General features: G+C 52.1%; 2 protein-coding genes across 3 annotated transcripts in view; one reads left to right on the top strand and one right to left on the bottom strand.

The window, feature by feature from the left end:
* The window catches only part of SLC5A11 (solute carrier family 5 member 11), a 48119-nt gene extending 44421 nt beyond the window's left edge, over nt 1-3698 (top strand). For both annotated transcript variants that reach the window (XM_040458730.1, XM_040458729.1), the window contains 4 exons: nt 268-436; nt 838-1053; nt 1699-1870; nt 3395-3698. In XM_040458730.1, the coding sequence (XP_040314664.1) occupies nt 268-436; nt 838-1053; nt 1699-1870; nt 3395-3600 (763 nt within the window). In that variant the 3' untranslated portion in view covers nt 3601-3698. The remainder of the gene's footprint in view (nt 1-267; nt 437-837; nt 1054-1698; nt 1871-3394) is intronic.
* Nucleotides 3699-10293: 6595 nt separating this feature from the next.
* Nucleotides 10294-22782, bottom strand: part of ARHGAP17 (Rho GTPase activating protein 17) — a gene marked incomplete at its 5' end in the record, with an annotated part of 51239 nt that continues 38750 nt past the window's right edge. Inside the window, 2 exons of the mRNA XM_040459620.1 lie at nt 10294-11165; nt 18338-18964. Of these exons, the coding sequence (XP_040315554.1) occupies nt 11035-11165; nt 18338-18964 (758 nt within the window). The remainder of the gene's footprint in view (nt 11166-18337; nt 18965-22782) is intronic.

Below are 22782 nucleotides of genomic sequence, written 5' to 3'. Positions count from 1 at the left end.
CAGAAAACCCGAGGTGGGGCTCGAACTCACGAGCTGTGAGATCATGACCTGAGCTGAAGTGGGACGTTCGACCAACTGAGCCACCCGGGCGCCCCAGCAGTGGATGCTCTGAATCTTGATTGTGTTACCCGAAGTTCTGGGATGGTACACTTGCGATGGGTGAATCTTATGGTGTGAAAATTCTACCCCAATAGCGCTGTTAACAAGAGACAGCAGTAAGCATCCCGGGAGGCATACTAACCAGGGTCTCTCTCGGCCTGCTGTCAGGGTGTTTGTGTTGTTGTTGGTGCTGATCTCCATCCTCTGGATCCCCGTGGTTCAGGCCAGCCAGGGGGGCCAGCTCTTCATTTACATCCAGTCCATCAGCTCCTACCTGCAGCCGCCTGTGGCTGTGGTCTTCATCATGGGATGTTTCTGGAAGCGGACCAATGAAAAGGTAGCTCTGGACGAGTCCCCACCACACGAGAAGCTAGCGCCGCCCCATGAGGGCATGGGTGGCGTTTCCGGGGACGCGTTTCTGTGGAGGGAGCCATGGGGAGGGTGCCACCCGGCCTTTGCAAAGCAGCGATGGGGGTTCTGTGTTGATGCATTCCGTCATTAAACGGGGGAGCCGAGTTAACAAGGAGTGAATTATGCATAAATGATTAGTCACGTGTGAAAGATAAACAGCTGAGTAACTTGCAGTCCTTTCAAATCAATGACGTGTGCATCGACCGTCCCTAGAGAGCCAAGCTCTTGAGGACGGCTTGTCAAGGTCGAGGTCGAGGTCCGCAGAGGCCCAGGCCGGCCGCCCCTTAACCTTGGACATCTCTAAGATGGCCTTGCTCTGATTTACAGGGTGCTTTCTCAGGTCTGATCTTGGGCCTTCTCCTAGGCTTGATTCGGCTGGCCTTGGACTTCGTTTACACGCAGCCTCGGTGTGACCAGCCAGATGACCGCCCTGCCGTGGTGAAGCACGTCCACTACCTCTACTTCTCCATGATTCTGTCCGCGGTTACTCTGATCACGGTGTCCGTTGTGAGCTGGTTCACGGAGCCACCCTCCAAGGAAATGGTACATTTGGGTTTGGTACTGTGTAACCACGGAGACCCTGTGCCATGAGCAGACGGACCCACGCTGGCCTTAACAAAGAGGGTTCGATTGTTCAAAAAGCTGGGACATCCAGGGTTAGGCTTGAGGGACGGCCTGATTTAGGGCTGAGGATCATCAGAATCCTTATTTCTGCCTCTATTTTCAGGCACCACAGGGGCCTGCCAGCTTCTAAGGCTTTTATCTTCTCTTATATTCATTAAGCAATAGCAGAAACATGTTCATCCCAGCATTTCTGGCAAAGCTCCCGATTCCCATCGATGGAGTCGGCTCGACACATTTATCTGCGAACCAATTCAGTCCCTGTAGCTAGAGAAATATATGTGCTGAGTGGCTCACGGGCGGGTCCCCCCAGATTCCCGGGCTGGGGTTAATAAGCTCTGGGGACTGGAATGAGGGAGGGGTGGGGGGAGGTCCCAACAAAACTGAGGCTGCTGAAGTTACCTGGGGGGAATCGTCGGGAGAATGCCCGCTGCTTTTGAAGAGTGCAGGGAGTGGAGCTTGTGGTAGGTGCAGTGACAGGGCCAGGCCGGGGACATTCTCAGACATGAAGCTGAACGCGGGGTCGAGCAGGGGACCCCAATCTTCTAATCCATCGCTGCTCCTTAGGTAAGCCGCCTGACCTGGTTTACTCGTCATGACCCCATGGTCCAGAAGGAACAGCCACTCCCACCAGCAACTCCCCTGCCTCTTCCGGTCTCTCAGAATGGGACCCCCGAGACCAGCATCACCACCATCCAGTTGGAGATGATTCAAGAAAACATATCCAAACCCCACAGCTGTGAGTGGTCTCTCCTCAGTTACAGTCGAAGCCCAGGAAGAATTCTGTTTCAGGGGGGAATTTTTCTACCAAATCATAAGCCAGAGAAGGGGCAGAATTGAAATTTTAGCATCGCCTGACTCCCAATGTCCAGCCTTGCAAGTGGGTTCTTCAGTAACTTTCTTTCTTTCCTTTATTTGGTTAATGTTTTAAAAAAAAATTTTTTTTTAATGTTTATTGTTGAAGGAGAGAGAGACAGAGTGTGAGTGGGGGAGGGGCAGAGAGACAGACACACACACAGAATCTGAAGCAGGCTGTAGGCTCTGAGCTGTCAGCACAGAACCCGATGCAAAGCTTGAACCCATGAATCGTGAGATCATGACCTGAGCTGAAGTCAGATGCTCAACCGAGCCACCCAGGCGCCCCTATTTAATGTTTATTTTTGAGAGAGAGACAGAGCACAAGCTGGGGAGGGGCAGAGAAAGAGGGAGACACAGAATCTGAAGCAGGCTCTGAGCTGTCAGCACAGAGCCCAATGCAAAAGCTCAAATCCACAAACTGTGAGATCATGGCCTGAGCTGAAGTTGGATGCTTAGCCGACTGAGCCACCCAGGTGCCCCTAAGTTTATTTATTTTGAGAAAGAGAGAGAGAATGAATGGGGGGAGGCTCAGAGAGAGAGAGTGAGAGAAGGAATCCCAGGCAGCCTCTGCACCATCAGCATGGAGCCTGATGCAGGGCTCGAACTCACACACCACGAGATTGTGTCCTGAGCTGAAATCAAAAGTCAAACACTTAACCCACTGAGCTCCCCAGGTGCCCCTCAGTAGCTTTCATCAGATACCTCGCTGGGAAGCAATAGCAGCAAACACTTGCTGAGCGCCTGCTAGAACATGGCTCACCTAATCCTCTCGAAATCCCACAAGGTAGGCTGGAATACTACCGGCATTCTCTAAATTACACTCGTTCCAAACTGGCAGCTTGCAGACATACTGTGGTTTAGCCCACCTACCATTTTAGTGAAATGTGACTTAACATTTAAAAATCGGGAGATTGCATGTAAAATTCCAGATATCTGTCTTCTCCTGGAAAATGGGGAGATTGTAACAACACTGGGCCCATGTGTCTGCACGACTGACATCTGGAGCTTGTAAAGTGGGCTCCTTAAGACCTGGGATGTGCCCTTCAATTAGCCAAAGTCCCCAACAGCCCCTATTGCCTCCATGACCCTGAGGCTGTGGGCTGTTGTTCATCATCACGCGTGGCCCTGTGTGTGTGTGTATATATATATATATATATATATATACACGTATATATATACACACACACACATACATGCACACACATGCATACACACTGTGGCTATGTGTCCACATCAGCCTAACAGGGGAAACTCAAGTATAGATCCAGGAGGCCGTGCATTTCAAGAGACACGAGAGATACACCAAGTATTTGTTACTATGTGCGGAACACATCTGGTTGGTCCCCTTGGTGTCTTCTCCGGGACGCACAGCCCATCCTTATGACCTTCCTTTGGGTTCTTCTAGGTGACACGACCCCAGAGCAGTCCAGAGTGGTACGGGCCATCCTGTGGCTCTGTGGGATGGAGAGCCGGGGCAAGGAGGAGCCCCCCAGCAAAGTGGAACCTGTCATCGTCTCCTTGGAAGAAAACCCCCCCGTGAAAACCCTTCTGGACATCAACCTCATCGTGTGTATTAGCTGTGCCATCTTTGTCTGGGGCTACTTTGCTTAGCGTGGGGTGAACCCAGGGGTCCGAGCTCTCAGTTTATTTTCCGTGCCATTTTTGTAATGAGAGAAGATAAGTAATAAAGCTTTGTTTGTTTACCACGAGGCTTCATGGGAGTTCCTCCGGGGCATTTCCAACATGACACCGAGCTCTCTTCTTCTTCTTCTTTTTCTAGTTCATTCATTTTTGAGAGAGAGCAAGCAAGGGAGGGGCAGAGAGAGAGGGAGAGAGAGAGAATCCCAAGCAGGCTCCACACTGTCAGCATGAGCCAGATGCAGGGCTCGAACCCACGAAGCTGGGGAGATGGTACCCGAGCTGAAATCCAGGGTGAGGCACCTCTTCTTCAAAGGCAATGGAGGTTGGGTGCCTGGGTTGCTGTCGGTTAAGTGTCTGACTGTTGATTTCGGCTCAGGTCACAATCTCATGGTTTTGTGGGTTCGATCCCCGCAGCGGGCATTGGGCTGTTGCTGACAGTGTGGAGCCTGCTTGGAATTCTCTCTCTCCCGCTCTCTGCCCCTCCCTTTCTTGCTCTCTCTCAAAAACAAACTTAAAAAAAAAAAAAAAAAGCAATGGCGGTTCGAATCTGGGGGAAAAAGAAGTGTAAACGGTTCCTTTTCTCAAAGGGCTGTTCACTCTTCTTACCTGTCATGGAACACCAAGAACGACATTCATAGGGATAAAGAAGCAAAGAGACCCCCAAGGCCTCCCAGCCCAGTAGCTGCCACGCTGGCCTGGCCGAGCACCAACGCTTAACTTTCTCCCGCTCCCTTCGACGTGCGGGGACCGGGACCTGCGTCCCACCGCTTGCCTTCCACGCTGGCGGGCTTTGGGGGAAGCAGCGGCCGGTCCCCAGCGCTCTCTCACTGCAGGGCCGCTCCTCCCTGAGATCCCCGGGAAGTGGGCCAGGCGGCGCCCTGGAATCTTGTGCTTGAAGAAAATCGGGGAACTGCGCGCCCTTTCCAAGCACTGGCGGAGACTTTTCTCTGCTTCGTCGTCCACGTGCTGCTTCCCCTCAAACAAGCGGCCAGAAGGATGGACAAGTCTGTCCACAGCGAATCTCTGCTGGCCCAGGGGCAAAGCCACCGTGTCCCGGGCTGGGTCGGCCATCCTCACGTCTGTGTTCTGGGCCCTCGTGGGGTCTGATGGGATCTCCGGTCCGGGCTGTTGGCCCCACGCACGGCTTAGAGCAAGGGCAGACCGCCAGAGCTAGCCGGGAGCCCACCTCTGGGGCGGCCCGGCGCCATGAGCGAGGATTCCAGTCCCGGGACAGAGGGGGCTGGCGGGGTGGATGGGAACCACGTGCTGGCGTGACAGGGCTGGGGAACAGGAGTCTCACAGGGGACCCCGGTTTCCACACTTGAGAGGAACATGGACAGGAAACCGGGGGCCGAGGAGCCATCGGCTCAGTCGCTCAGTGTGCTTCCCTCAGTACCTGGGGGCAGCCTTGTCGGAGGCCGGGCCTTGCCACGCTGATCCGTGGGCGGAGGCACACCCCAAACTTTGCGGGGAGCCCCTCCCCAGCGTGTTGCTGGCAAGAGCCTGAGACGACGTCTGAGGCGAGTGGGCTCCAGGAGGGCCGAACATCCCTCTCCAGGGGCCAAAGGCGAGGAGGGGGGGCCCGGCAGGCCCTGCTGGGGTCCTGAGCTCCCCCGCGCTGCCCCTCCACCAGGCCCCAGAGATCTCTGCTGCTGCTGGTCGGGGTCGGAGCTGCGTTTCGAGCAGGCAACGGCCATCTCCCTCGGATCACTGCCACAGCCTCCCCACTGGCCTTCCTGCCTCTCGTCTCGCTCACTGTCCACACACAGGCAGAGAGAGCGGATCTGATCAAGCCACTGTTCTGCGTAGGTCCCTTCGGTGACTTTCCCAGGCTCGCAGGATGAAGTCCACATTCCCTGATGGGAATAACCCCTGATGGCCAGGCCTCTCTGCGGCTTCGACTCTGACCCTCTCCCCTCGCAGGCTAAGTCCACGTCACTCTCGGGGTTTCCCACCTCTGGGCCAAGCACAGGGCTGGTGCACAGTGGGTCCCGGAAGTCCGGTTATATCTGTCTGCTCTTCCCTCCACCTTACCTACCCCTCCTTCTTCTGCCTAACTCCTATTCTAGTGTCTGCTTGAACACCACTTCCTCTGGGAAGCCTTCTGGGATCATCCCACTCAGGCCCATTAGGGCATGTGCCTTCAAAGCAGGTATCACACGTCATCATCGGTTCCTTAACTGTCTTCCCAACTGGAGTGAAAGTTCCACAAGGGTAAAGTCTGTCACACGGACACCTAGCACAGTGCCTGGCGAATGCACAGATGGAGGGCCTCCGGGATGCAGATGTCATCCGGCTCCTGGTTTCACGTCCACCGGCCGCAGCCCTGCCCCGGCCTGACTGCCCACCCCTGCCCGGGGACCAGGAAGGAATACCCGCTAGCCCTGCACAGGTTCAGCCCCCAAGGTCTGAGCTTGTGCAGGGGACCAAATGGCCAGTCCAGTCACCTGTGCAACCTCGACCACAGACCACGAAGGGTCTGCAGCGCCGCCCTTTGGATTGGCGCTCACCTTCGGGACGGTTGGTCGGCAAATGGGGCCACCTCTGCCTCCCTAAGGATGTGTTCCTCTGTCCGCTGGCCCCCCTTCCTGCCACCTCCACCTAAATCCGGGCCTGAATCAGCTCTTCTCCTGGGGTCCCCTGCCAAGCAGTCTTGCCCCTGCTCTAGTCCATTCCCTACTGTCACAGCCGCAGGGGTCTAAACTACAAACCGCAGGGACTGCCACCCCCCTTCGCCCCCACCATGGCTCCCTCAGCGGCTCCCAACTGCCCTGGACAACTGGACGAGGCCCTTGGTGCTCCAGCTCCTCCTCACCTCTCAGCCTGGCTCCCTGCCTCTGAGGCATCTGCTTCACCAGTCTGCAGGGCCCGCCTCCACCTGCCCGTGGCTCCTCCCTCTCCGCACCCTGCTGTGTGTCCTGGGTTCGTGTGCCAGTTTCCCCGGCAGCCAGGGCCATGCTTGTGTGGCTCAGGTTTGGTCCCCAGGGTCTGGGCCAGCACATGGAAGAGCGAGCCCTCTGTATTTACTTGAGGACACCCAGCAATTATCTAGAAGACCAGGCTTCAATTCTGAGGGTCCTTGTGTGAACATACAAATGCGGGGTCCCTATCATGAACTGACATGCAAACAATTTTTTGGTCGTTCAAATGTAATTTATTGATGTGCATAAAGACTCCATTCAGATACAAGTAGAGAGGGTGAAAACAGAACGCTGATGACTTTTTTTTGGTTCTCTCAAAAGAATATTTGGTTCGAATGTTGCCCCACATGTGTCATTTGTGATGACGTTCTCATGTGTGTGGTGTAGACCCTAAGGTGACCCTCGACGATCCCCACCTCCTGGTGTTCGTGCCCTTGTATAGTCTCTCCCCTTGATGGCGGACAGACCCACAACCGTCTACTGACCAGTTGAACACGGCAGAGGTGACGGGATATCAGTTGGTGGTTACATCACATCACGTAAGACCGTCTTGCCAGCAGATGCATCCTGGAGACTGTCTTTGCTGACCTGATGCACTAGCGGCCACACTGGGGAAGCCGACGAGTCGAGGGGCTGTGGGCAGCCTCTAAGAGCTGAGGGGGACCTCCAGATGTGGGCCAGCAAGAAGCCAGGGCTCTCAGACCTTGTGGTCCTACAACCACAAGGGAGCTTGGGTGTGGATCCCTCCCCAGTCGAACCTCCAGATGAGACCCTGACCCTGGCCAGCACCTTGACAGCAGCCTGTGAGACCCTATGTGGAGGCCCCGCTGAGCTGTGCCTGGACTCCTGACCCACAGAAGCTGGGAGGTGATACGTGTGTGTCGTTTTAGGTTGCCAAGTCTGTGGGCGTCTGTCACGTAGCAATGGAGAACTGACACACTGTGTATGGCTCGTCAACGCGTGGGAGACGCAAAGGGGGAGTTGGCAGGGAGTATGGAAAGGAAAGTTCGCCCGTGGAGCCACAAGGGGTCTGTACAGCTGTGTCCCTGAGTGAGCAGAGGGGGACAGCTTCTTTTAGGAAGTGCATCAAGTAGGGGCCATTTGGTTGTCGGTAACAGAAACGTACCCAAGAAAGCTGATGCAAAAAACACAAAAGGAATTTATTGTGTGGCTCTGAGGGCAGGAAGTGCAGAATGGCCTCAGGACACAGATGGGCTGTGGGTGGCAAGGGGACTACAGAGACACCCCCAGAAATGGCTTCCAGGGAGAGGTGCCCCGACACCACCCCACTTTTTGCCTGGCTCCCCTTAGCTGGCAGTTGAGGTAGCTCAGGCCACTTTCTGCCTCTGGCTTTGCTGTGCCGGATCTTTCCCCGTCCCTAGCTCCGCCACCATGATATCAGTGGGGGCCACTGGTTTAGAAACATCCGTCAGTGAGCTGCTGCTACCCAATGGGATGTAAGACTCTAGACTGTGAGTCACTGATGTCACCTGGGGCCCTGGAGCCAAGAGACGGCAGAACAGTCTGTGAGACAGGGTGGAGTCTCTCGAGTTCGGATGCAGACCACCAGGGCCACGGCGCTGGTGGGGAAACGGTGGGAACAGACGTCAGGTAGAGAAGCCAGAGAAGGATCGCCTTCAGACCTTCAACTATGAGCATGTGTGAGACTCACTGGGAGCTACAGTCCCAAGAGAGGGACAAGGGTCCATCCGTGGGGCCCCCAGGGATTTCCTTGGTCCAGCTGCATCTAAACTCCTGGGGATTCACAGGGTAGGACCAAGCAGAGTCAGGCCGCCGGGGGCCTGCGCTGACCCCCCCCCCACCGTGGTCTCCAAATGCTGGATTAAGAACAGGACAGATGGGTCCTGAATGCAACGTGTGTCAGTCAGGAATAGGGCCATGACCCTGGTGTTGCTGTGGGCAGGGGAGCAGGAAGAGAAGGCCTGAGCACACAGGGCTAGAACATTCTATGAGAAAGCGTTCCATAGAGAAGGGAAGGAAAGCATCTGAAGGGGCAGATGACCGGCACCATCTTCCTAGACACCAGCACCTTCCTGGATGAGCAGGATGGCCACCGTGAGTTTAAATCACAAGACCTCTCCTGCTCTCTGGCGGTGTTAGTACCAGGAGAAGGGGACGGCAAGGTGGCGACTCTCCCAGCAGCGGTAATCACGTCTCTGTGGGACCCTGGAGATGCTTCCACCATGATGCGGTTACAGCTCCGAATGCAAGCCAAGCCGCCCACACCCCACTCTGGTCGTCCCCCATTCAGGAAGATGCGCAGTAGCCTTGGTCTGGTATTCACGTTTGACACGCATAGCCATCATTTTTCTTTAGATTGGAGCTCTTGGGGTTGGGAGATCATTACCAACAAAGGAGAGTGAAAACCAAAACATTCTTAAAATAAAGAGGGTCTGTGTTGTATTTTGGAGCCAGCAATAATAAAACGCATGTGCCGCTCTGGAGAGAACTGTCCACCGTGGACCTTCCTGGTCCCCAGGCACCAACGCCATCTCCTCGGCAAGCACGGTGTCCCAGCTTCCCCCCGAGTGCCAGCTCAGGCTCCGCGGCATCTCCGAGGTGCTGCACAGATGCCGGATTATGGACAGCGGGCTCCCCGGGGAAGGGGCTCGATGCTGATGGGCAACCGACACCGAGCCTCTTGCTTTCTGCAAGGAACTTGCTCTACAGCAAAGGGGGGATGGGGGAGAGTGAGCCTTAAGTGAATATAAATTTAAGATACATGGGTTTATAGGTACCTATTTTTTAAAAAATACTTTCTTATTTTCTGTTTGTCCAGTGCTTAGTTTTGATGTGTTTTTTTTTTTCAATGTTTATTTTTGAGAGAAAGAGAATGCGACCAAGGGAGGGGCAGAGAGAGGGGGGAACAGAGGATCTGAAGCAGCCTCTGTGCTGACAGCAGCGAGCCCGACGCTCACGAGTCGTGAGTCAGACACTTAGCCGACTGAGCCCCCAGGCGCTTCAATAGGTACCTATTTTCAATGTAGTTAATAATTAGTAAGTGTAGGAAGCACTTTGGGGGCACAGGGAATTTTGAGTTGGGAGGAAAAAGGGATTGCCCTTTGCAAGTTACGGGTGTTAAACTTCACAGCCTCACTTCTGTTTCGTGCCACCAGTACTGCGTGTGCTGCTGAAGCGGAACACAGGGCCGGTGTCCTCCGGGCAAGGCACAGGTCGCTGATGTGCCTGGCAACCAACTCCACCAACGGAATGGTTCAAGGCAGCCGACGCTGGCAGCGTGTGTCCCTGCCTAGTCCCCCGAGGAGCCTGCCACGTCCGGGCCACCGGGAGCGGCTGTAATCAGAACAGGCATCCAGACTGTGGGCCCCACTCTGCTCTATTTCCCCACCTGCTCCTCCCGAGTCTTTCAACCCTGGGAGGGCAGTGCCTTCCCGCCACCGGAAAAGAGCGGCTTCGGGACTCCCGCACTGGGTCTGTGGGGCCGACTGTTCTGTCTCTGGCTGGACAGGGAAGGGAGTCAGGACTGGTAAGTGCACAGGAAGAGCCCGACCATGGAACACTCACTCGGGGACAGCCAGTCCGGGAGGTCTCTGGGGCACCTGGGGGCTGGCGTCACTGCCGCGACTTTGCTCTCCATTCCTTCAGGCTTCTACGGTCACAGACCCCCCCGACGTCTCATCCGAATTCTATTTGGGTGAGAGACAGCACGCACATGCACGCATACACACAGTCCACGGTCTTGCTTCTAAGAATGATAAAGTTTTCATATAAACCACAGAATATATTTAATTCAAATTAAACATGAAACTAGAATATTGTTCGGTCCTTATCAAGTAGCAATTACATTGTTTAAAAAAAAAAAAAAGAACAGTACGTTTCTTTCTACATTCTGCAATCCGGCAAGGCACAGGTCACATCCAGTTTGCTGAGGTGACGGATCCAGCAGTCACCATCGATGCGCGTGGTTTTCGGGGGCTCGGGGAGGCACAGACCATACTTCATACAAAATGATTCTGCGGCGATTCTGAAGGAGAGGGACCTCCCTCCTAAGGTGTGAGAATCAAAGTCCAAGGAGCAGGAAGTGGGTGATCTGCATAATGAACGCATTTTATTAAATAGTTAACGCGGTATTCTTCATTCCGAACCGCCTGCACTAACCGCGCAGCGACAAAGCTTCCTCCCCACGTCTCGGCGAGCATACTCCTTCCATTCTAGCTACTTCGTTTTCTTTTGTCTTTTTCCGTTTTTCCTTCTTTTAGAAACGTTTCTGGGCATGATTTCCTTCCCAGGAAAGAAAGCCAGCGTCCTCAAGACACAGGTCATTCGGCTTCAAGTGTCAGCCCCCACCTTGTCCTTGGGCTGCGGGAGGCGAGGCCCTGCACGTCAGGCCTTCGTTTCCCTTCACTGGAAGCTCTTCGCTGTTGGGTCTGCAAGGGTAACTGCGCACCTGCCCCTGCTCCACGCGCCAGGGTGGAGGGGGCTGGGCTGGGGGAGGCTTCTTTCACAGGGCGGTGCTTTCCGTGTCGTTGTCTATGTCCAACAGAATGCGCCCGGGCACGTCTCTGCTTGCGGAGTCTGAATGCGTGTCAGGAAAGGTGCTGCGAAGCGGTTCTGAAACTCTAGAACTGGTGTCTGGACAAAAACAGGAGACACGGGATCAGCGTGTGGTAATGCCGAAGCCGCCCGGGGGCGCTCCGAGAGGAAGGGGAGCCGGAAAGTCCAAGTCAGCCCATGCACACACGCCTTCTCGTGCTGGAGCCGCCATGAGCCCTTGGGAGCAGCGGTGAAGCCTCCAAGACCCCAGGGCAGCTCTCGGATGCAGCCTTGCAGCGCGTGCTCGCTCTGAGCGAGGAGAGGAAACCTCATTCTCGCCAAGCCCTCTGATGCACTAACGGAACTCCCCCCACAACATCTGGGCCGCGGGGACAGGTGTGCTTCACTGGAGACAGCCCCCTCCCTCCGGGACTGAGGGGTTACTCCTCTTAGCAATGCTACGCCAGCCTCCCACCAGTGACATTCGGGGCTGGATCGTTCTGGCTTGCGGGGCTGCCTGCAGGGTGCACGGCAGCAGCCCTGCCCTTGATGCCCTTGATGCCCTAGATGCCGTGGCAAACGGCCCCCTCTCCCCCAGGGTGACAAAGATGTCTCCAGATACTTCCAAATGTCCCCTGGCAACAACCGCTGGTTGACAATCACAGGGGGATCGCCAACATCCCACAAGTATTTTCTCTCGTCTTCCTAACTTATACTCCAGTTCCTTTTTCTTGTCTTATGTTGGCTAGAATTCCGTTAGCAAGAGGGCAACGCACAATCCTCGAGCCGTCGGTCCCTCACTCCTAAACTCACAAAAGACATCGTCACCTACCACAGCCCTCCTCCTAGTGAGGCCGGGGAGTCTCAGATGCACTCACTCAGGAACAAGTGCTCACTGAGCACCCACCTGTGAGGGCACAACAGTGGACAAGCCAGACACGGCTTTAATGAAGCCGGCAGTTGACTGGGGGAGACAGCCCCTTGTCAAGACAGAATCCTTTGTCTCTCTAGTAGGTGTGTGTTCTACAAAATTGTGAGAGCCAGCTGAGAGGTGTCAGGGCTGGTGCAGGAGAGAAGGGAGATGTTCGGATCTGCTGTGGTTTCACGCTGCCGGGCTGGGGTGGGTGTGCTGGGGAGTTTTCCCGTTATGCTTAAGAAACGCTTTTCCTGTACTTGTTGTCTTGTTCAGTGCCTCCCTGATGCCTAGAACAGTGACTGGATGATGGCTGATGCTCCATCAGTTTTACGGCTGGCCAGCTGCAGGGATGGATGGTGAAGAGTCATCTAGCCCGGCCACCTTCCCAATCCTCCCCTCCTACTGCCTCAGGCAGAGCAGTCGTGTCTCAGAGACAAGACTCGTACTGCATTGCAAATTCAATCCCCTTACCATTGTCCTAACCCGACAAGACAGATGGCGCAACCAGTCAGCGTCTCTTTTCAGCTCAAAGAGTCTACCAGAGACTGCCGAGCCGCCACGCCCGGTGGGGGTGCGTGATGCACGGGCACCGTACGCACTGGGTAGGTTCCTACTTGTTAACAGGTGGGTGCATGTGCAAACCAACACCGACGGGCCGCAGATCCTTCTCAGAGGACAAACTTACTACCTTTCTTTTTCTTTTTTTACATCGCATATAAAGAATGCCTGGATTTGTACTTCCCAGAATTCCTCTATTTTTGATGAGCACGCACGACCTCCACACCCAGGGAAAAAACATGCGGGGGAGCCTAAGGGAAGTTCCCTCTGCCTCCTGCCTGCTGTGCCTGGTTTGCCTGAGGTTGGCAGGTACGTTACTTCCCAGCCCCCCTTCTCTCTCTTACATGAACCATTTTTTAAAAAGAAGACAGCAGATCCGTTCACATGCAACAGGTAACGTTTACATGCAACAAAGAGGCACGGGGGCAGAGCCAGCTTCCAGAAGGAGACTCCTCTTTGTCACAACGGCTGCCACCATGGGGAGGGTGCCGTTTCCCAGATACGGTGCTAAGCGTTGCACACACGTCATCACGGCACTCGCCGACACCTCCACACGAAATAACTCCACGGCAGCAGCAATGCCACCGTGGAGGTAAGAAAGGGGGACTCGGAGAGACTCAACCCCTCAGAGGATCGGAGCCACACCGGTTGGACTGTGGGGTCTAACTGACACAGCGCTTCCCTCCTCCCGACAGGAGTCTGTGTGTCCTCGGGTGAGGGTCCTGACAGAGAAGATGGTATCTGAGGAGATAATGCGTGAGTCTTGAACCCTCTGGTTCACTGTAGTAAAAATGAGGAAAAGGTTATTTTAGAAAGATTCCCGCAGGAACTCTTTTCTGTTTTTTCAAAAAAAAAAAAAAATGCCTCTGAAACTTTCTGGCTGCAAATTTACATAAGGCATCATTTTTCATTAGATACGTTCTAAGAAGGGCTGGTCTTTGAGCATACAGCTCGGAGCTAAGTTCACAGGACTGATGTCTTATTAAAAAGCAAAAGACAAAAAGAGATGCCCAGGATGCTCCTTCCACTCAGGCAGAACATCACCCCTGATGTGGGGTTTGGACAAATCTAAGTGAATTCCTTCCTGTTTTGAGTATCTGTATCAAGGATGTGGGCTCCCGGGGGGCCAGAACAGGCACCCTGTGATTGAGGATACGGTCCTAAAGGTTTATCACGTCAACAATTGTGAACACGTGCTTTAGGTTGTCAGTTGACCCCCCAGACAGTCCAAGGGTATTCTCCCGGCCACTCCAAACACAGCCTTGGAATTACACTTTGCAGACACAACTGTGGGGTGACCTACCCCACCTCCTGACCCATCTGTCTGAGAGAACGACTCCCTTCTGCCCCGCAGCGGCTCGCTAGGGCTGTCGGAGACTTTCCAGTCTGTCAGAGACTCTGCGTCAACTTTTTATTATTTTTACAAAGGAGAGATTCTGCTCAAGTCTCACTAGGATATTCACCTTGACATGATTCTGGTATCTATTTGTTAAAAATAACCTGCAAAGAGAAGCAGGAGCCACTTAAAAATGTCCAACTATGAGCAAAAATAAACCCGCTTCATATCATGCAGTCATTGAGAAGATGGGTTGTAAAAACATCGTAACATGGGAAGGGGCATATGATGTAAGGTAAAATGAAAAATGCAGGATCAAAAGCCATGATCACACACACCCTGGACTTTTAGGAAAGAAAAAATAGAGAAAAACCCAGAATATGAGTAGTGAACTTCTTCAATTGTAGCAGCGTGGCTTATCATTTCTAGTTTCCAAATTTTCTTTAATACCTATGGTTAATTTTTTAAAATGTGTTACTTTCAGGATGTAAAAAGAGGTTAGTTTAAAAAAAAAAAAAAAAACAACAACACTGTGAGAACCAGCAAAGTGCTGAGTTTTGAGTGGCGGCCCCCAGAGCAACAGGACGTACCATTGCACAGCGGACGGCAGCCCTGGGGATACGTATTCTCAGGCTCACGAAATATCATGAAATAGTAAGAAATACCTTCTTCTCCTGAGCACTGTCTTTTTAACCCACAAAAGAACTGCTATTGGGAAAATCAAATGGTGCATTAGAATCTAAATATGGGTGCCCTCCTGTGGCTGGGTTTTTATATTTTTATTTTTATTTTTATTTATTTATTTTTTTGAGAGAGCACAAGTCGGGGGGGGGGGGGCAGAGAGAGACGGGGACAGAGGATCTGAAGCGGCCTCTGCGCTGACCGCAGCAAGCCTGATGTGGGGCTCGAACTCACAAACTGTAAGCTCACGACCTGAGCCTAAGTTGGACGCTTCACCTACGGAGCCACCCAGGTGCCCCTGGGCATATGCATTCTTAAAGCGCTGACCTATGAGTGTAGGACATAACTCTGATTATCTGTTTTTTCCAAGATAAACATGATCACAGATCGCTAGCATTCACTTAGGACCCAGTGTATGCTGAGAACTGTAAGACGTCTTATTTTATCTGATTCAATCCCTTCAACAAAAATTCTCACAAATGTCACCCTCTAACTGATCAGCCAGGCTGTGCCTTTGCCTGACGTTACACAGAGAGCTGAACTTCGAATTCGGGCCCAGGTCCACAAAGTCTTTCTACTACACCTCAAGCCTCCCTGGTACAGAAAAGGACAGAAATTAGAGAAGGCACAAGGCCGGCCCTGTGACCACCTGTCACACACGTCTGTGAACACACTTAGTACTCAGAGTGATCGAGAGCAAGCATGAACGAAGCCAGCATCGTTTAGTACATGCACTGTTAGTAGGGATGCAAGCAGGCAGGGTTAGGGTGCCCGGTTAGTAACAGGCGTTAGCGCACGAGTAACGATCATCAAGGAGCACAAAAGCTTTGGCCAATCAGGTGCCTTTTCCTTACCATTAAATATTCCAATTTGAGTTCTTACTGAATATGGCAGGTCATACATCTAAATTATTTAATAAAATGTTTCAATTAGAACACTCTTGGCTAAAATCTGTTCCTTTAAAAACAGAAAGATGCAAACTCTTCTACTTTCAAAGCTGAAAGGCTTGCGCGCTTTCTACAGTAACAATAAAGAGGAGCTTCGGAGGACATCAGAATCCCTCCGTTCTCCTGTGCTGGTGCTGAGCCGCTAGACGATGGCGGTCAAATCTGCTTGGCGGCATCGATCTCCCCCAAGGGTTTATCCTAATCCCCAGGCTGTAATTCAACTTTTTAGGATTAAATGCTCTAAGCAAATAACCTGTTTTTAGGAAAATGTCTACGGTTTTCCACATGAAAACATAATGTCATAATAAAGGATGGCCTTCCAAGGAAGTTACATTGTTTTTCTTCTTGAAATACCCAAGAATGGTTCATAATAGCAGCTTGCTCAATACTAGTGGATGCATGAATCCTAAACGGGGCTTTCTGTGTGCTCCCAATGGCAGTCCAGGCGATTTTAGGCAATTAAAAGTTACTTCCCGCAATACAAAAATAATTGTGGTGGCCTGGGATTTCTTGAGTTTAGGAGAATTCATAACATAGATTTTTAAATACTTAGGTAATATCTTAAGGCAAAGTACTTTCATATAAAATTTCCCTGATCTGATAAAGTACAGAGCATTACAGTGTTGTACCGGATCAATAAGACAGTTTTCTGGAATAAACACATGTGAGGTGGGAACGGTTTTAAAGAACAGACGTGATTCCAGTTCGTAGTTTTCCTATTTACGTAAAAGGAAAGAACTGAGGGTGAAATGCTGGTGTCATGAAGGGTTAAAAGGCTCAGCCTTAATTATGGTTTAGTCGTGTCACTCTGGTGCACGACTTCCATACCCAGTGGGGCAACCCCAGACTGCTGGGTTATAAGGAGTCAGGATGTGGAATCATACTCGTGCCTTCCTCCACGCCTTTAAGGCCTCACTCATTTCCTTTTCTGGCTTCTACAGAAAGTCTTACTCAGACCGAGGCTGCGAACGCTGGCAAAGTAGCCCACCAAGGGTTTAAGGCTCAGATCAGCCGATTAGAGCAATGGTACGCATGACGAGAGCCCTAAGGCGTCCAAATGTGGACCCGGCTCAGATGAGGCTAACGGTGCCTTTTGAAAAGCTCGTATGGTTTAAGAAAGCAAAATGTAAGCGTGCTAGAACGCAAAGGAATTTAGTGTGGGATCTTTGGAAGAAGATCGGTTTGTTTGTTTGGTTTGGTCCTGAGAATTTCAAACATCAAATTAAGAAGCTCCATGCAGTTAACTCGCACTTAAGATATACAATTACAAATTAAAGCTCAAGACACAAGGAACACAATTTTCTGTGCTGACTGCACCCGAGTCCTCTTTGGTTGGACATGATGAGCCAATCAACGACAGGGAAGTCACTGAGAAGAGCAGGACACTTACAAAAGGCTTACCAACAAGAAAGAAGGCACTCCTAGCATCTTAGGTGAGCGGCTTGAAATTGGGTTCTCAATCTACTGACAGCTACCTCGAATTTGGAGCACTGCAGCTCAAAATGCTTTTGGTAAGAACAAAAGTAACGTCCACATGCTACAGAATGGACGGCAGGGGGGTCCGGTAGCTGCTCCTGAGCATGTGGTCAAAAGCACATTTGCAAAACACGGCTAAGCAGGAGCGTATGGAGCTTGGTGCGAGCTGCTGGGGGGGGTTACAGACCTTAGTCCTGGGAACCTTCCCCACCTGTGAGGGCACTAGGAAGGGCATCTATTGGGAAACAAACAAACAAACACACCAATGTGGCTTTGTTTTTTTTAAATAAAAGCTGGAGTGTCATCATACGTCATTAACCATTTATAATACGTGCAAGTTATGCAGTATGTTCCTGGGGGAGAAAAAAGGTTATCAGAAGGCTAGTGGGTTAACCCTCATCATCTGGAGTACCCCCAGTTTGGGGTACACCATTGGCTCATTTTCAGCAGACAAGTCACGCAGTAGAGCTGCACAGCCCAGAGGTATATTCCACCTCGTCTCTAAAACTAGCCCCACGTAGAAAATGGAAAATTAAACTGTTGTGATTCAAAGCTCCTAACTGCCATTTAAAAAAAACACATTTAAAAAACCCCCATCTACCTCACCCTTAAATCAAATAGTGTATTAGAACACTTAGGGTGGAATTTTGAAAAGAAATCACAATTAAATAAATGCTCGACTGTTTTCGACTGGGTTTTTTAATAAAAACACCCCGTCAGGTGGCCTGCTGAAATCTGTACCATCATCACCACCGGAAACAGGTTTCCATGGGGATTGTGGGAAAATGTCAATCCTTCCCTCCCCCGCCCCTGGAGGCCGAACTCTGATGCGATCACCCCCCCAAGATCTCCCTTCCTGGGGCATCCGAAGTGGCACAGACCCTGTTTTTTGAAGTTATACCTGAAATGCTTCACTATGAACATTTTTACCTTTAGAAGGAAAATAAGTATCCTAATGAGGAAGAAATGAATTTCATGCTTGTGTGGTCCAGTACCTTCTACATGGATTAGGTCGTTACACTTAGAAAAATGTCAATGTAGGAGGTCTTAGACACATAATGAAACTATAAGTCAGTGGCCAGCTAACTTCAAGGGCCAGGCACTAAATATTTTTAGGTTCTGCGAGCCCAATAATCTCTGACTATACAACTCTGTTATGTTAGCACAAAAGCGGCCCGAGACGATATGTAGACAAATTAGAGCCGCTGTGTCCCAGTAAAACTTCATTTGCAAAAACGGGCTGGCTATGGGCCAGATGTGGCCGGCGTAAGGCTGGCTGCCCCCTGCTGTAAACCCAGGCCTAAATGGAAGGCGACAGAGACAACGGAGTGTGGGCGGGGAGCAGTTTCTCACTTACCCGTTACTATTTTGGAGGCAGTGGGAGCTGCGTTGCTGAGGGTGCCGTCCCCTGCGGAGTGGGCGCCAGGGGGATGTGGGGGCGGAGGCATGCTGGGCCGGTTCCTGGGCTTTGGTACTGGTCTCGGTCTCGGTAAGGTTCCGGCGTGTGGCTGCGCAGTCTCAGGGTTAGTCCCCGCCGCGGTCTGAGAAGCGGGCGGGCCGGGGTTCTGTTTTCCTAAAGGCGGAGTACTGGGGGGCGTCGGAGTCTGGGGAGGGGTGTGAGGTGGCTGCTCCAGTCCCTGCTCGCCGGCCGGTGCCGTGGGGGCGGTCGGGCCCTGGCCGCCGCCGGGTTTGGTGTGCCCCGGGGGCGGCGCGGCCTGCGTGGGGGGCTGCGGCGGCGGGTGGCTGGGGGCTTGTATGGGAGGCAGGCTGCTGGAGTACCTCCGGGGCGCCGAGGGCTGCGGGGCGGCGCACGGCTGGCCCGGGGCCTGGCCTGCCTGCTGAGTGGGAGGAGAAGGGCTTCGGGCGGCTGGCTTTGGCGACAGACTGGGCGGATGCTGAGCCGGTCCTGGAGAACTCTGGCCCCCGGGGTGGCCGGGAGGCGGGTTTCCTGGTTTCGGGGGTGCAGGAGCAGGTTTTTTAACAGCTGCACAAAGGAGGAGAACGCCTTTCAGTGAGAAGGGCACGGCGGCGAGAGCCAACGCCACCTTCCACGGGCGAACCCGCGTGGGTACCGTGCGCCCCTGCGGAGGGACGCCGTCAGGGGGACACTTCGCCTTGGCGGTCGTCCTCCCCCAAAGCCCTCGGCCCCGTCCAACCAAGGGAAAACCAGCTGCCCGCACAGATGGAGGACGTCCTTCAAAATGCCTGACCCGCACTCCCCCACGCGGTCAAGGCCAGGGAAACGCACAGGAGGTCAGAAACGGTCACGGCCCAGGGGAGACTCGGGAGACGAGATGACGCAGTGTGACGCGGTCTCCTGGGTGCCGTGGCCCCGCGGCGGGGAGTGAACGCCGGGGAAGCGGCTAGTTGTTCAGCAGTGATGCTGCAGGTGCTGCTTGCCCGGCTGTGAGAGGGCACCCTGGGGACCTACGGGGTCAGCAGCAGGGGAAAGCGGGTGCGGGTACAAGGGAGCAACCAGTACTGTCTGCAGCTTCCCTGCAGATCCAAAACTGTTCCCAAACAATAAGTTTCTATTAAAAAAAAAAAAAGAAAGAAAAGAAAAGCACCTCATACACACACACAGACCCTTAAAGACCTGTTGTTTTATTTTGCATTTTTTAAGGTTTTTAGTAATCTCTACACCCGATGTGGGGCTTGAACTCACGACCAAGAGTCGCATGCTCCTCTGAGCCAGCCAGGCCCCCCATGACCTGTTGTTTTAAAAGTTCAGTAAGAATAGGGGCCCCTGGTGGCAGAGTCAGTTGAGCTTCTGACTTCCGCTCAGGTCATGATCTCATAGTTCATGGGTTCGAGCCCTGTGTCAGGCTCTGTGCTGACCGTGTGGAGCCTGCTTGGGATTCTGAGTCTCCCTCTCTCTCCCCTCCCCACCACTGTCTCTCTCTCAAAAATAAGTGTTAAAAAAAAAAGTTTAAAGTCCAGTAAGAAAAGAACTCAGTCAAGGGGCCGCCCCCCTACACAGAGTCACTGCTCTTAGCTCACCGAGCTGCCCTCATGTCAGTCCCCTTGCCTGGTGGCCTGATGGCCCAGTAAGAAAAGGGGAGAAGCGAGAACAGCTAAGGGGGCAACAGCCAAGCATGACTGATCTGCCTACACAACATACCATGGCCCCTTGCCCTAAGCCAGTTTCTTCAAGACGGCTTGATTTTTTTTTTAATGACAGAAATTCTACCAGTTCTAGAATCACTTGAATCAACAGATATATTCTGGATATAAATATAAATAAATCTGGAGGAACCGCCTTAGGTATATCTACGGAGAGTTGAAGCGCTTCACTACCTTCCCGGTATCAGCTGAGATCTACTCCCGTGGGAGTAGAATTTGCTACCAACAGTGGGTCTGGAGACCGGGCTTTGGGCTGGGAGAGGTGGGTGGAGAGGCTTTAGTATTTTTCTTTTTTTTTTTAAGTTTATTTATTTATTTTGAGAGAGAGCGCGTGCACAAGTGCAAGTGGGGGAGGGGCAGAGAGACAGAGACAGAGAGAGAGAATCCCAAACAGGCTCTGAACCATCAGCACAGAGCCCGACTTGGGGCTTGAACCCATGAACTGTGAGATCATGACCTGAGCTGAAATCAAGAGTCAGATACTTAACCAACTGAGCCATCCACGCTCCTCAGTATTTTTCAAATTGTACCGAGATTCTACTCATCTTCCCAAAAAGGGATAGGGAAATTAAGGAAATGTTTCATTTGCCCAACACATCACCAGCACCAAGGCCGGCCCCTTACATAAACTGTCTCGGTTGAGTCTCATAAGCTCACATCGCAAGATGGACGTTGTTACACCCATTTCACGGTGGAGAAAACAGGCTCAGAGAGGTCAAGTATTTGCAAAAGCTCACACAGCTAGCAACTGGCAGAACCGCCTCACAACCATGTTCTGTGGACTCCTTGGACTCTCTTCATCCCTTTCCTTCTCCCCGCACAGCCTGGCTGTCTGCTTACAGGGCCCAGAATTAAGGAATGAAAAGGGTATAAAGTCTCCTTTGCTCTGCTGGCCTAGAACTTTTGACCCCAGACCTTGGAAGACCTTTTCCCAAAGAAACAACTAACCAGCGGACAAAGGAAGGAACCTTTGGAATATTAGCTATACTCTGGCTACCATAAACAACTTAAAAAAAAAAGTTCTGGGGCGCCTGGGTGGCTCCGTTGGTTAAGTGCCCGACTTCAGCTCAGGTCATGAGCTGTGAGGCTTGTGAGTTCGAGCCACGCATCGGGCTCTCTCCTGTCAGCACAGATCCTGTTTGGATCCTGTTTCCCTCTCTCTCTGCCCCTCCCCCACTAGCTCTCTCCCAAAAATAAACATTTAAAAAAGAAAAAGTTCTAGTTTTTTGTTCTGAGCAATATTAATTATGAATTCACATCAAGTAAAAGACTGTTCCTGTGGCGCCTGGGTGGCTCAGCCAGTTAAGTGTCAGACTCCTGATTTCGGCTCAGGTCATGATCTCACAGTTGATGGGTTCAAACCCAGCATTGGACTCCACACTGACAGTGTGAAGCCTGCTTGGGATTCTCTCTCTTCCCTCTCTCTCTCTGCCCCAACCCACTTGTTCTGTCTTTCTCACTCTCTCTCACAATAAATAAACTTTAAATAAATTAAAAAAAAAAAAAAAGACCACTCCAGACAGGAAAGGGTATAGAGGGAATCAGAAGAGGAAGCAGGAGAGCTGGGTGCCGGGGAGATGGGAGAAAGGTGGACTTTCCATAGGACAAACCTATGAAGGTTTGGGGAGGCTGAGGCAGGGGCAGAAGGTTCAGACTAATCCTGTGAGGAAGCCGGAGGTCTGTGCTTTACGGAAGCAGGAAAGACTCCTCATGTGGCCATAAGGAGAGCCTCAACCCAAAAGCAGGATTACACCCAGAATCCAGGAAGAGAAGACCTAATTACGCTCCAGGATAAGCTGGGGTACAGACGAAGATCCTCAGGGGAGAGGACCACCTTAAAAAGGACCACGTGGGTCTGTGACCAGGCAGCATATACCTGACTTTGCCTCCCTGCCTGTAATTTATTTTTATTTAAAAAAAATTTTTTTAATGCTTATTTAGTTTTTTTGGAGAGAGAGAGAGTGCGAGCCAGGGAGGGGCAGAAAAAGAGAGAGGGAGACGCAGATCTGAAACAGGCTCCAGCCTCTGAGCTGTCAGCAAGGAGCCTGATGCAGGGCTCAAACTCAGGAACCGTGAGATCGTGACCTGAGCCAAAGTCGGACACTTAATGGACTGAGCCATCCAGGGGTCCCTCCCTGCCTGTAAGTTATAAAAATTCCACCTAACATTTATGTTACGCTTTATAAAGATGGTGCTTTCATGGGCATTCCCACAATATACCCCTTAAGAAGGCATTTTAATTTCTACTTTATATTTGTAGGAATTCAGTTAGGAAAGGTTAAACTAGCAGCCTTTGATCCAACCAGCTATGTGACTTTAGGCATAGCTACAGCTCAACTTTTGAGTCTGAGGCCTTTTATTATTTATCACAATTGCCCCTCCCATGACCAGCATTGACCAGGCCACCTGAGAGTAGCTGACTCCCCTGAAGCCGGCTGTCCCTGAGGCCTCTGCCACCCCCTGGGCGGGTGAGATCCCAGCTTTCTAAGAGGTACTAGGGGAAACTGGCAACAAGTTAAAAGACAAATTTAAAAATTTCAGATCAAGAAAAAAAATGCCCGGAAAGAAAGACAGTGTTATGACAGAGGAAGACTTGGTGACTGGTAGGGACGGGAGTGGTCATCAGTTCAGAGGGGGTAATTGCGGAGGGCTCATGGAGGAGGTGATTTCTGAACTGTG

Source organism: Herpailurus yagouaroundi, unplaced genomic scaffold, assembly GCF_014898765.1.
Source record: "Herpailurus yagouaroundi ecotype Mexico unplaced genomic scaffold, PumYag 222, whole genome shotgun sequence".
NCBI classification, from domain to species: domain Eukaryota; kingdom Metazoa; phylum Chordata; class Mammalia; order Carnivora; family Felidae; genus Herpailurus; species Herpailurus yagouaroundi.
This window is presented reverse-complemented; position numbering and strand designations above follow the sequence as displayed.